Source organism: Theropithecus gelada, chromosome 19 (genome assembly GCF_003255815.1).
Source record: "Theropithecus gelada isolate Dixy chromosome 19, Tgel_1.0, whole genome shotgun sequence".
Classification (NCBI taxonomy): domain Eukaryota; kingdom Metazoa; phylum Chordata; class Mammalia; order Primates; family Cercopithecidae; genus Theropithecus; species Theropithecus gelada.
This window is the reverse complement of record NC_037687.1, coordinates 40,173,681-40,186,631: the sequence shown is the minus strand read 5'-3', so window position 1 is coordinate 40,186,631 and position 12,951 is coordinate 40,173,681. Positions and strand designations below refer to the sequence as shown.

Here is a 12,951-nt window from a genome sequence, read left to right as displayed (position 1 = left end):
TAATTCACCTGCCTCAGCCTCCAGAATAGCTGGGACTACAGGAGTGTACCACCACACCTGGCTAATGTTTTTTTTTTTTTTTTGTAGTTTTAGTAGAGATGGGGTTTCTCCATGTTGGTCAGGCTGGTCTCGAACTCCTGACCTCATGTGATTCACCTGCTTCAGCCTCCCAAAGTGCTGGGATTACAGGCATGAGCCACCACGCCCAGCCTGCTTTCACTGTATTCTATTGGTCAAAGCAAATCTCAGCGCCAGCTCAGATATAAGGGGAAGGAAGGAGGCTCCACCTCTTGATAGGAAAAACAGCAAAGAATGTGTGGCTGTCTTTAATCACGGCTATTTTAATCTCACAGTAACAGCCTTGTCACTGGTCTCCCCACTTCAATCCTTAATGCCTTACAGTCAATTCCCCATAGAGAAGCCAGAGGAATCTTCTAAGTACACTTTGGTATGAAGAATTTTAGAGGGACACACACACACACACACACACACACACATACCCCAACCACGCTCCCGTCCCCAGCTTAAAATTCTACAACTTCCCACTAGCCTGTGGGGTAAACACCCAAACTCCTTACGACATACACAAGGTCTGACCTCTTGCTCTGCATCAGCCTCTAGGCTCCAACCATCACAAACTCTTAACTCTTAAAGGAGTTAATGCCTACTCCTTCATCACCTCAAACCTCATTTCCTAGGATCCGGATTTGATATCCTATTAAGTGTTCTTGTAACACTCTCTACCTTTCTTTGTAATTTCACACGTGTGATTGATAGTCTAAATTACCATCCTTATTGCTGTAGCTTCTATGGGGGTAGGGAAATATTTTGTTCTCTGCTGTGTTCCCAATGCTGAGCAGAAAGAAGAGGTAAGGTGAAATAATTGTTGAATGTCTTGAGCCCTCAGAAAAGGCAGCCCCTTCAAGTTCTGTAGAAAGGGGCTCAGCAGAGCCCCCAGCATGCTGGGATCCAGATGTGTGCTCTTCAATAGTTTATTTGGTAAGTAGTTACTGAGCACTAACTATGTGCTAAGAACTTTTCCATGTGTTGGAGATAACGGAGGAAGTAGACAAAAGCCCCTTCCCTCATGAAGTCAACAGTCTCCTAGAGGTAAGGGTCAGGGGAGGCAGACCACAAACACAGATAAATTCTATAGAGTGTTAAACAGTAACATGATTAATGTTAAGGATAAAGTTCAAGAAGCAAAGATAGATGTGACTATTAGTGGTACAATTTTAGAAGGGTGGTGAGGGAAGATCTCAGGAAGGCAGTGACATCACAGGGGAGACCTAGAGAGGAACGAATGAGTCTGGGCTATTTGGTAGATGAGTTCTTTAGGCAAAGAGAAGAGCAAGCGCAAAGGCCCTGGGGCCAGTGTGGCTGGAGCACAGGGAGTAATGAGTAGATGATGTCAGAGAGGTGATAAGAGCAGACAATGAAGGGCCTTGCAGAGGACTCTGGCTTTTACCCCGAGTGAGATGGAGCCTCGGAAGTGTTCTGAGCAGGCGAGGGATATGACCTGATACAGGTGCTCCCAGCATCCCTCTAGCTGCATGTGAGGAACACTCTGGGGGGCAGGGGTGAGAGCAGAGAGATCACTGAGGGGCCTGCCATAATGGTCTGGGAAGGAGATAAGGGTGGACAGGAGTGAAGGTGGGGAAAAGTGGTCAGGTATATTAGCTGACAGACATGGATATGAGACAGAGAGAGGAGTAAAGACCAATTCCAGTGGTTTGGGCCTGGAGAGGAGGGAGCATTTATTGAGATGAACATGGGGGGAATAAATTTTGGGGAAAGGAGGAGGAGCTCAATTTGATCAAAATTACTCTGGAGATACCTCTAGATTACCAACAGGTATCAGGTAGGCATCTGGTCAGGAGCTCAGAGGAGAGATTCTGGGATGGACATAGAAATGTGACATATAATGGGAGGCCGAGGTAGGTGATTCACAAGGTCAAGAGATCAAGACCATCCTGGCCAACATGGTGAAATCCTGTCTCTACTAAAAATACAAAAATTAGCTGGGTATAGTGGCGCGTCCCTGTAGTCCCAGCTACTCGGGAGGCTGAGGCAGGAGAATCGCTTGAACCCAGGAGGCAGATTTTGCAGTGAGCCGAGATCGTGCCACTGCACTACAGCCTGGCGACAGAGTAAGACTCCGTCTCCAAAAAAAAAAAAAAAAAAAAAAAAAGTGACATATACATTTCCATGGCTCTCCCAAATTCCTCACAAGACCTACATGATCTTGCCCTGCTGATACCTCCTTGGTAAGTTAATGGCACACACACACACATCCTGGGCCCTCCCCTTCCTAGCTATCGATACTGGTCAAGTTACCTAACCTTCTCTGTCCTAGGTATCATTTACAAATGGGAGATCTCATCAGCACTTGCCTCCTAGGATTGTTCATTCAAGACATTAGTTACTGAGCATCTGCTCTATGTGCTGGAGATATCCCTTCCCCACTCCTCCCTGCCTCCCCCTCCCACACAGCCTGTCAACCTTCTGGACCTCTCTCCATCCCCTCTTGCCCTCCCGACAGTGACCCGTGCCCTGATCCATTCCCAACATCTCTTGCCTAGGAATCTATCACATCTGCCACCCTGGGTTGCCTGATCCCAGTCACTTTCCTGCTAATCTATTCTCATGTCACAGCAAACTGGGCCGTACCCCTTCCCCGCTAAAAATCTTCCCATGGCTCTTCATTGCCCTCAGGACAAAATCCAAGTTCCCTAAATGGTCAAGAAAATCTTCCACATCTCATTCATACAGAATTTTCAGTATGATCACCAACATCAGATCACCTGCAGTCCATGTTCACACATCAAGCTGTTTCTGCCTTTGCTCAAGCCATTCCACCACACCGCCCCCGACCCCCAAAACATCCTTTCGTCTTCAGGTCTCAGCTCAGACAGCTCCTAGTCTTCCGGGATGGTCTTCCTACCAGGGCCTCCTCGGGTCCCCACCGCGTTCCACGCCGCCTCCATTAGTGAACATACATAGGTCCACGACGGGGTCCTTGCCTGTCTCTCCCACTGAGCGGGGCTTCCCGCAAGCCGGGCCAGGCACAGCAGCCAGTAATGTCCCCGTGCTGGGACCCCTTCAGGCCTCGGCGTCTACCGCCCACTCCGGAACTGTGAGCGACAACCGGCACGCCCTCCCGGCACGGCGCCGCGCCCACCTTCGGCACACCTCGAAGACCTCAACACCTGCGCCAAAGCCACCCAATCACGGTCTTCTCTCCACCTCCTAACCACCACGAACATCCAGGACTCGGATACCTCAGACTGCTCATTGGCTGCCTGAAAACCCGCCCCCAAGCCTGAGCGAAAAGAACTCTGGTTGCTGTAGTTCCCCGACACCGCAGAAAGCAACTAAGTAGAACTCCATTTCCCAGAAAGCGCCGCGCCCCAGTGGTGGGAGACGGTACCCTTTGAACTGGGCAGTTCTTGATTGGCCGGTTGGGAGACGTACATTTCCAAATTACCATGGAAACAGGACCACTTACCTGGAACCCCGGGGAAATCTTTTTTCCTTAGAATCTAAAAACACTTTGTTTCGCGATGATTCCAAAGGGTTGGACAGTACACATGTGGGGGCAGAGTCTGTACCTATTGTCTGCCTATTCCCCAGTTGGCGCCAACAAAGCCTGCTAAGTGCACTCAGCGGCTACTGGACGCCTGCTTGGCCTGAGGAGCCACTCCTGTGCTGGCTCTGCGGACGCCCCGGCTTATTAGGGCACCTGTTTCCCAGAGACAGGCCAGAGCTGAGCCTCTACCCTTTCAGAGTCTGTTTACCCAAGAAAAGGCAAATGTAGGCCAGGATCCCATCCACCATCAGGATCCCATCCACGATCTCTCTAGAATGCTGGTGCCCCAGACCTGCAGCCCCATGCCTGCAACAAGAGCGACAGCTTCCCCACAAGAGACGTCTCCACACCACAGAGCTCCTCCAGCACCCCCTCCGCAAACCCCCTTCCCCACCACGCTTCTGAGGGTCAGGTGAGGGGAGCCGAGGCCCTGCAAACGCTCAGGCAGGCATGTGAGAAAGCTCTTTACTGGGGGTACAGCGAGGAGGAGCAAGGCCATCTCCCCCTACCTGCCCCCACCCCCTCCTAGGGTCCTGGGGTGAGGGGGGTCTTCCCTCCACCGGACCACCACTGTCTTTGGTACAATAAATAGAAAAAAAGGGGGAGAGGGGCCCAAGGGTCCAGTCCTTAGTGGGGAGGGAGCGGCCAAACCCCTCTCCTTGACCCCCCTGCCCCAGGCCCCAATCAGTGCAGGCCTCACCCACCCCAGCTGGGTAGCAGCAATTCCAGTCAAGGAGAGAGATGAGGATGGGAGCCCAGGGCCCCCAGATGGGGGGGGTATGGCTTCAGGAGGGGCCCCAGGGAGGGGGCAGGGTCATGAGCTGGCTGCCGTGCTCTGGGGTACACCACGGAGGCCCAGGTGAGGCCCCAGAGTGGCAGGGTCATCAGGAGGTGGGAGGGGTGGACGACCTCCCGTCATCCGAGTCCGGAGGGCTGAGGCAGCCGGGTGCTGGGGGGCAGGCGCTGGGTGAGGTGGGGAGCAGTCAGCAGGCCCGCCCACCAGGCTCACATCCATCAGCTCCGGAGGCGGTGGTGAGGTTGGTGATGGGGGACGACCAAGGTATCGGGGCTGGGGGGGTAACTGGGCCCCGGTCCCAGGCAGTGATGAGGCAGAGGCCGGGGCTTGATGTGTCTTGTGGGGCACATCACCCCCTGCCCAGGGCCGCAGCGGCTGGGAGGGTGGGACCTAAAAAAGCAAAGGAGCAATGGATGATGGAGACCCCAGTCCTTAAGCCCCAGGCACCACCACCCACCTCCAAAGCCCCCAAAGCTTCATTACCTGGGGGCTGTTCATCTCACAGTCTGTGATAGGGGGCCCAGGGCCCCCACAATATCGGTTGCTGTAGCGATAGGTCCGGTTGTCACTGGAGGAGCCACTGGAGCCTCCTGGAAGTGCCAGGGAGGAGAGGTGAAGGGGCATAAGGTGAGAGAAGGTGGCAAGTGGGTTTTGGGATGGCTGAGTGAAGTTCATGGCCCAGGCTCAGGTTCAGGCTTCAAGATCAGAGCCCATCTGAAGAACCAGGCCCAATTTTGAGATTTTAGATTGGAATTCAGTTTTGGGTTTTAGAGTCAGAACCAGTTTCAGGGATCTGAGCCCAAGTCCAATTTCAGAGATTGTGTCAGGGCCAGCTGGAGCTCTCCCATCCCACACATCATCTTAGAGTTCAGGATCAAACAGTTGCAGAGCTCTTGTGTGAAGACCCAGTAACGAGGTCCCCTAGGACAGGCCAAACCTGAGCAGCCCCCACCCCTGTTGTACCCCATTTGGGCACCTGGGCACCCACCAGAACTGGAGATGGAGCTGGCGGTGCTGGAAGAGGGGCAGGTGTCGAGAGGCGCGGGCGAGGTGGAGGCACTGCTGCCTGCCGGGCCCGTGTTGGTGGCCTCGTCGGCCGTGCGGCGGAAGAAGCCGTGCTGCAGAGCCCCCAGGGGGCTGATGCGGGCGGCGGGCTCATACTCCAGCATGCGCAGCACCAGGTCCTGGAAGCGGAGGTAGTCGGCGGGGCTGTGGCCCGGCTCCCCCGCCCGCCGGCCCCCGGGCCCGCCCGTCTGCACGCCCAGCACCTCCTGCAGCCGCCGTGTCCCGGGGCCCTGGTAATCCTGGCAGGGAGGGGGTGGGAGGGGGGGCAAGAGAGTGGCCGTCAGTGGGCAGGAGGGGCAGGGAGACACACATGGGGAAACAGAGGCACAGGAGAGAAAGTGGAAAGAAAAGCTAAGAAGAGTTGTGGGGTGGGAAGGAGAGATGGGAGATGGGGTGGGCAGGGAAGGAAGGAAAAGACAGACAAGGGGGACAGGAAGGAAGGGAAAGACACAAGGGAGAGGGAGCAGGGGGAGAGAGCCCCAAGTGTGAGTGAGGGGCCACGGGGTGGGAGGAGTGGCGTGGGGCAGGGGCCGCACCTTCCTGAGTTCTTTTGTCCTTCGTAGGGTCCAGCCACCCCCAGGCAGCCGTTCAAAGTACTTGCGAGCCTTGGGCGCCTGGTCCAGCATGGCAGCCGGCGGGATGCCCAGCACCTCCACAATGCGATTCATCTGATCCACCTGTGAGCAGGCGGGAGTCAGGGTCATCAGGCCAGCCAGGCTCCACCCCCTCCACCTCCAGCACACCCCTTCCTGGGGGCACACCTCATTGGAGCCACTGAAGAGGGGCTCTCCGGTGTGCATCTCCACAAGGATGCAGCCCAGGGACCACATGTCAATGGCCAGGTCGTAGGGTGTGCCCAGGAGCACCTCAGGCGAGCGGTAGAAGCGGCTCTGGATATACTGGTAGATCTGGGAAAAGGGTCATCGTCAAGGGTCCCAGCCTCCCCTACTGGTCCCACTGACACCCCCAAAGCTAAGAGGACCCAACTAAGGACAAGCCTCTTGCTGACAAAATGGGGACTGACGCTCCAAATCCTGCCATTATCAGCACCAGTTTTCTGGGAGCCACTGGTGCCATCTTGTTTATCAATCTGGGGAGCCTGCTGGCCTAAAGAGACCCTGATCTCCACCCCCAACCCCGATCCTGGGCCTTTCTGGGTCACCAGGCAGAGGCTGACATTCCACAAGCCCTATACTATTGTCATTTTTAGTGGCAGCTCACACAGAGTTGCAAAGTTGAAGCCTTCCACCTCCATCCCCAGCTTTAAAAACACAGAATACAAAAACTTAGTAAAGCAGCACCCAGGGCTCAAACCCAACCCAACTTTACCCTGTTCACATCTGGCAGCTTCAAAACGAGCCCTGCCCCCTCAGGCTTCACCCTCCCCCTCCTAGTGGGCAGTACATCCACACCCCCACCCCAAGCACTATCCTTCACTTCCAGCAGTTCCTAATAATCCCATCCCAGCCAAGCCCCGCCCCTAAGCCTCCTGTTGGCCCTGCCTCACCCAAACCACTAGCCCTGCTCCCAGGACCGGGCTGCCCCGTACCCTCTGGCCAAGCTGGCAGGAACTGCCGAAGTCCACGATCTTGATGGCGCTGCGCTTGGGGTTGCAGAGCAAGATGTTTTCGGGCTTGAGGTCGCAGTGAATGATGCTGAGCTCAGGCGTGGCCAGAAAGAGCAGTGCCGTGCAGAGCTGCTGCGCCAGCTTCCGGGTCAGGTTCAGCGAGACGCCGCGGAAGTGGGTGTTGCGCAGGAGGTCGTACAGGTTGTAGGACAGCAGCTCGAACACCAGGCACAGGTGGTTCCGGAACATGAAGTGCCGCTTCAGGTGCACTGCGAGGGAGGGGAGAAAATGGGCCAGAGAAGAAATGGCTCAGAGAGGGCAGGTGGTGGCCTGGGGTCATACAACACTCTTTGATCACTAGCCACATGTGCTGTGCCCACGGGTACCATCTGCTAGTCAAGATCTTTTTATCTAACAAACAACTAGGTTCACACAGGAAGTTAACGCTCTTTCCAAGTCTCTGTCAAACCCTCCAATTAAACAAACGAGAAAGTTTCATTAGTTACTACTAGCTCTAACACATTCTACACTTCCTCCTTTAATTTCGTAACACTGCTTTCATCTCCCTTGTATTCATTTTTGTGGCAAAGGACACTAGTTTTCCATCTACTTTAAGGATGTACGTTTTCCTTTCAAACGAAACCATTTTAAAATCCACTTGCTGTTTATGATTATGTTGTGATGTTTATGTCCATTAAGAGGAATCAGTTTAAGGGAGGAGAAAGACTGGCACAGATGTTAAGAGTAACAGCTCTGGAGTCCACGGCCTCATCAAATTATAGCTCAATTAGTACAAACTGCCCCCTCATGCAAGTGACAGCACTTGAATCCCTGGGTTTCTTTTTTACTTTCTTCGTTTTTGTTGTTATTATTGTTTGGTTTTTTGTTTGTTTGTTTTTTAAGATAGAGTCTCGCTCTGTCACCAGGCTGGAGTGCAGTGGCATGGTCTTGGCTCATTGCAACCTCCGCCTCTAAGGTTCAAGCGATTCTCCTGCCTCAGCCTCCCGAGTAGCTGGGACTACAGGCGCGTGCCACCACATCAAGCTAATTTTTTCATATTTTTAGTAGGGACGGGGTTTCACCATGTTGGCCAGGATGGTCTCCATCTCTTGACCTCATGATCCACCCACCTCGGCCTCCCAAAGTGCTGGGATTACAGGCGTGAGCCACGCACCCAGCCCATTTTTTTGTTTGTTTTTGTTTGTTTTATTGAAGAAGAAACTAGGATGGAAGCCTGGGTTTCGTTTCTTCAAGATGGTGGTAATAATGCCCTTCCCCTTATGGGCTGTGGTGAGTTAACTTACATAAAGTGCTTCCAAGACAGTCTGGCCGTTGGTGAGCACTCAGTAACCTCTGACCACTACCAAGTAAATAGGACAAAAACCATAAAAGCAGCAGGAGAATCACTGATGTCAGTGAAGCACAGATCAAACCCTGCTCTGAAGATGTCAGCCTCCTCCTGAGGGTGGGGCAGGGGTGTGACCCATCCCTACTGGCTCCAGCTCCCGCTATCCCAGGTGCCCACAGCCCTGCCAGTCCCGGGCCTCACCTATGTAGTACTTCATCTCGGTGTCATGCTGGTTCATCAGCTCCAGCAGCCGCAGCTCAATCTGGGCCTGGTTCAGGAAGGCCTTTTTGTTCTTGATGATCTTGATGGCCACAAGCTCCTGGGTCTGATGGTCATAGGCTTTCACCACCTGTTGGGGCAGGGCATGTCAAGAAAGGGGTGGGAGCAGGGCAGAGCCAGGCACCATTCTCCTCCCTCCAGGCAAGGAGGCCCACCGAGAACACTATGCATACTTCGCAGTTGAGTGCACACCATTAGTCAGGCACTGGTGGAAACGCTGGACGTGAAATAACATACCACCTTATGTTGAGTCTTGTTATTTAAACTGTTTTACAGAAAAGGCAACTGAGGCACAGGGAAACTAAGTGGGCTAGGGTGAGTGGCCCAGCATGGGATTTGAAGCCACTGAACCACTGGGTATGTGATCAATGTTAGTGGGGCCTTGGATCAGGGTGGGAGAGGGGGTGTCCCACACCTGGCCAAAGGAGCCTTTGCCAATGAGCGAGTCAATCTCATAGCGCTCCAGCCAGCGCTCGCCACTGCGCACGATGTAGTCATGGTTGTCGTCATCATAACCATGGTTCAGGACCTTCTTCTCCTTCTTGGTGCTCGAATCCTGGGGTGGCACCTGCTGGGCCCGCCGCTTCTTCTTCGCATAGTATACCTGCCCAGCCAGCCAGCCAGGAGATGGGGACTGGTGAGTGACTCATGCCAGCAGCCAAGACCCTCGGCACCCAGCCCAGGATCCCCCAGCCCCTGCCCACCTCATTGATGTGCTTGTAGGTCTTGATGAGGTCCACAGAGAGCTTACGCAGCGGGGCTGAGGTTGCATCTCGGAAGGCCAGGGGCAGCCTCCGAGGCAGTAGCCGCACATCAGGCAATACCTGCAGGGCAGGGTGAGGGGTGGGCACTGAGGGCGGGCCTTTACCTCCAACCTCAAAAGGAAGAACTATAAGGGCTGCTGGCGCATCATGTATTTGGTTGCTGTCTGTATTTGTTCCACCCATTTAGGAAAGAAACTCCCCCAGGGCTGAGACTTTCTCTTGTTCTTACTGTACCTCCAGTGCCTAAAGCAGGGCCTGGCACACAATGGATACTCTTTCAGACCTGTGATGTGAATGAGTGAACCCTGACCTTTCACCCCTCACCTTTACTCCTTTCTGAACCTCAGTGGGCGAGATTATATGGAAAATCTGGGCTCTGTTCCTCCCCATTCTTCACTGTGAAGCCAGCCATTCTGGGTATCCTCTGAAGTTCCTCTATCTCAATTTACCCTCATCCCTTGGGCCCCAACCCATACCCCCACCAACTCTTTGCATAGTTCTTTCACTCCAAGACTCTTGGATCTGATCTGGCCCCTGGACCTCCCACTCCATCCTGCTTCAAGCTCTGCATGTCACTGCCTTCACTGCCTCCAGCCTTGGAGAGCTTTGCCCTGCACCACCCATGCCTCTTGGCCTCAAGACCGTTTAGACTCAACCCCCCTCCCCATTCACCCCCTCCAGATCTTTCACTCTGAACTTTTCTTAGTGAGCATTTATTGGGTATTTACTATGCGCCAGGCACCATTCTAAGCATTCTACATGCATACCATTAACTCATTTAATCCTCACAACAACCGTGTGAGGCAGGTATCATTATTGGCCCCATTTCACAGAATAGAAAACTCGAGTATGGAGAATCTAAGTAATTTAACCACTGGGTAAGCATTTGAACCCAACCTCTCCAAACCCTGACTCTCCCTGAAAACTCCTCTGTTATTTTCCAATCCCATGGGACCCATTATGTGCCCAGGAGACTGTCTTGGGCAACCACACTACATTTTGGTCTGGAGACCCTTCTATCCCCAGCCTCCCCCTACCACCAGGCAGGTGAGGAGCCAGCTGAACGCGTACCTGCGTGTGCTCCTGGGGCCCTGGGAAGCCAGAGAAGGGACCATGGCCCGGTGGGACGGCCATGGTGGGCTCAGAGGGCCGCAGGGGAGCGAGGCCTGGAGCGGGAGCCCGGCCGGGGGGCGCCTTCTTGCATCCTGCACCTCGGCTGCCACCGCCGCTGAGACCTGAGAGCAGACAGGTGGTAGGAAAACAACATGGAACAAGGGATATGTGAATAGTGCCAGGCGCGGAAGAGGTGGGCATGAGAAAGGCAGGGAACAGAGAGAAGAGGAAAAGGGCACAACGGAGCAACAGGTAGCAATGAAGAAAAGGGGCAGAGAAGTGGCAGCCAGGTGGGGGGTGGCACAGCAGTCCCTTGACAAATAATGACCAAGTAAATGATTAAGGCAGCACAAAGAGAACACATAAAAGACAATGATTGGGGGCCAGGCAGGGGTTGATATGAGCCATCACAGGGAAAGGAGGACAGGAAGACACCAATAATTCGGAGGAGGGAAAGAAAAAAGATAGAAACCACAGACAGTATGCAGAGGAGTAGGCTTCATTCTTTTCTCATTACTACTCGTGGCCCTCCCCAGGGCCCCTAACACAAGATCCCACCCTTCTAAAGTCTTCCCTGAACATTAGGATCTCAGCCCGTAGTACAGCAAGGGCCACTACTTCAAGATCTATCCTTCTCAGTAGATTCCCTCAGCCCAGAGAACTCTAGGATTTCCAAACCACATGAGTGTTCCCCTCCCAAACCACAGCAGAATCCTCTGCAGCCCTAAAACCACATCAGCGTCCTTAGGGACCTCCCAACCACACCAAAGTTATCTGAGAACCTCTACAGAACAGAGTCCTATCTCTACAGCATTCTCATCTACCAGGGCACAACTTTCCTAGGGGACCCTCTCCATATCATGCCAAGACCGCTTCCCTATATCAGGTCCTCCATATTAGGAACCAGCCTTCCAGGCAGTCTCCCTGTACCATACCCCAATTCCCCCTGCCACAACAGGGCTCTTCCCCACATTACTCCAAGACCCCACCCCAATCAAGGCCCACTCCTCCTGATGGGAGGTGTCTCTTCCCACAGTTCAGAGTGATCTTTTCTCCCCTACACTGCTTCCTTGCCCCCCTACACACACACACACACACACACACTGCCTAATATTCCTACCAGACACCTTTCTCCACGCACCCCTCTTTATACCAGAGTCATTCCACAACTGTGTCCACTCCTACAGGGCCTCAAAGCCAAATGCCCACGTATCACATAGGGTTCTGTCCTCCCAGAGTTGTCAGCCACAGCAAAAATCTCCCCAATGGGCCATTTTCTCCCCCATGTCAAATCCTTTTCTCCTATTCCATGCCTCGCCACTCCACGACTCCTCCACCCTTGGAGCTTCCCCCCAAAACAACCTCTTTTCCGGGGCCCTCCCACACCAGGACCATCTCTCCCAGCCCCCACCCCCTACCCGGGTCAGGGCTGGCGCGGGGCCCACGGGGGGCTGGGGCGCGGTGGGGCCCCCAGGCGGGTGGTCGAGCGGCCAGCATGGCGGCAGTGGCAGCGCTGAAAAGGCGACCGCCTGTCCCTGGCCCGGCCAGCCCCGCGGCAGGGAGGGCAAGCGGGACGGGCGGCCCGGTGGGTGACAACAGCAGCCGCCGCTGCCACCGGGGGCGGGGAGAGGAGGGGACAAGGGTCAGCCCGGGGCACGAGGGGGAAGAGTAGAGCAGGTGGACGGGGGAGGGGCGACACGCCCCACCCTGAGTGGCCACCAGCCCCTAGGGACCCGGCGTCCCGCCCCCCACCCAGGAGGCCCTCCTGGGCCTGCCGAGACCGGCAGGCGGGGCCCGACTGAGCTTGGCAATCGGCACCTGCCATGGCAACAACTGTGCCATTGGTCGCTGGTGCCAAGAGCTCAGCCAATCACAGCCTAGGGCAGCTGTTGCTAGGCAACGAAGAAGCGGCCCGCGGAGCCGAGCCCAAACAAAGGGCGGGAGTGGGGCCCGGCTACCCCCTCCCAGCCTCCCTCCTGCAACTGCTCCCTCGGGCTTGGCCGGTTCCAGGAATTCAACTATGAATAGCCAGGCAGGGCCCGCACCTGCCCGCCACCCCCCTCCTCTCCTCCCTTGGCCTCGCGCTAAGTCTCGCGGCGACGCGGGCAGGGCGGATCCCGTCCTGCCCACCTCCCTGCGACCGCGTGCCGCCCCACCGTCCCTGCGCCGTTACCTGAGGGAGCGGGCAAGGGGACTCAAACTGCTCGGGGAGCCCGAGCCCAGACCTGCCCACTGGCTGAGGGTATCCGGCGGACGCGGCAAGCCAGGGCCCCGATTACCCAGTAATGCAACCAGCAAAATGGCGACCACAACAAACCGGCCCCCCCACGCCCTGGACTCCGCCCCCATCCCGCCCTCTCCGCTCCCTCCACGTGACCCAGACTGCCACTCCGCCTGCGCGAGACGGCCGCTTACCTGTACGCATGCGCA

The 12,951-nt window shown here is 55.2% G+C and overlaps 1 protein-coding gene across 4 annotated transcripts; it reads right to left on the bottom strand.

The window, feature by feature from the left end:
* Positions 1 to 4,037: 4,037 nt before the first annotated feature.
* DYRK1B (dual specificity tyrosine phosphorylation regulated kinase 1B) lies at positions 4,038 to 12,914 on the bottom strand. 4 transcript variants are annotated; one of them, XM_025366557.1, is made up of 12 exons: positions 12,695 to 12,914; positions 10,480 to 10,643; positions 9,349 to 9,468; positions 9,060 to 9,248; positions 8,567 to 8,714; positions 7,000 to 7,286; positions 6,212 to 6,358; positions 5,987 to 6,127; positions 5,654 to 5,689; positions 5,374 to 5,569; positions 4,869 to 4,975; positions 4,038 to 4,775 (listed from the first exon to the last, which is right to left on the bottom strand). In XM_025366557.1, exons 2-12 carry the CDS (start codon positions 10,540 to 10,542, stop codon positions 4,404 to 4,406), a joined length of 1,806 nt encoding a protein of 601 aa, XP_025222342.1. In that variant the 5' UTR covers positions 10,543 to 10,643; positions 12,695 to 12,914; the 3' UTR covers positions 4,038 to 4,403. The 4 variants fall into 4 exon arrangements, with proteins under 4 accessions (XP_025222342.1, XP_025222341.1, XP_025222343.1 ...); XM_025366556.1 differs by having other exon boundaries at positions 5,374 to 5,689; XM_025366558.1 differs by lacking the exon at positions 5,654 to 5,689.
* Positions 12,915 to 12,951: the final 37 nt, after the last annotated feature.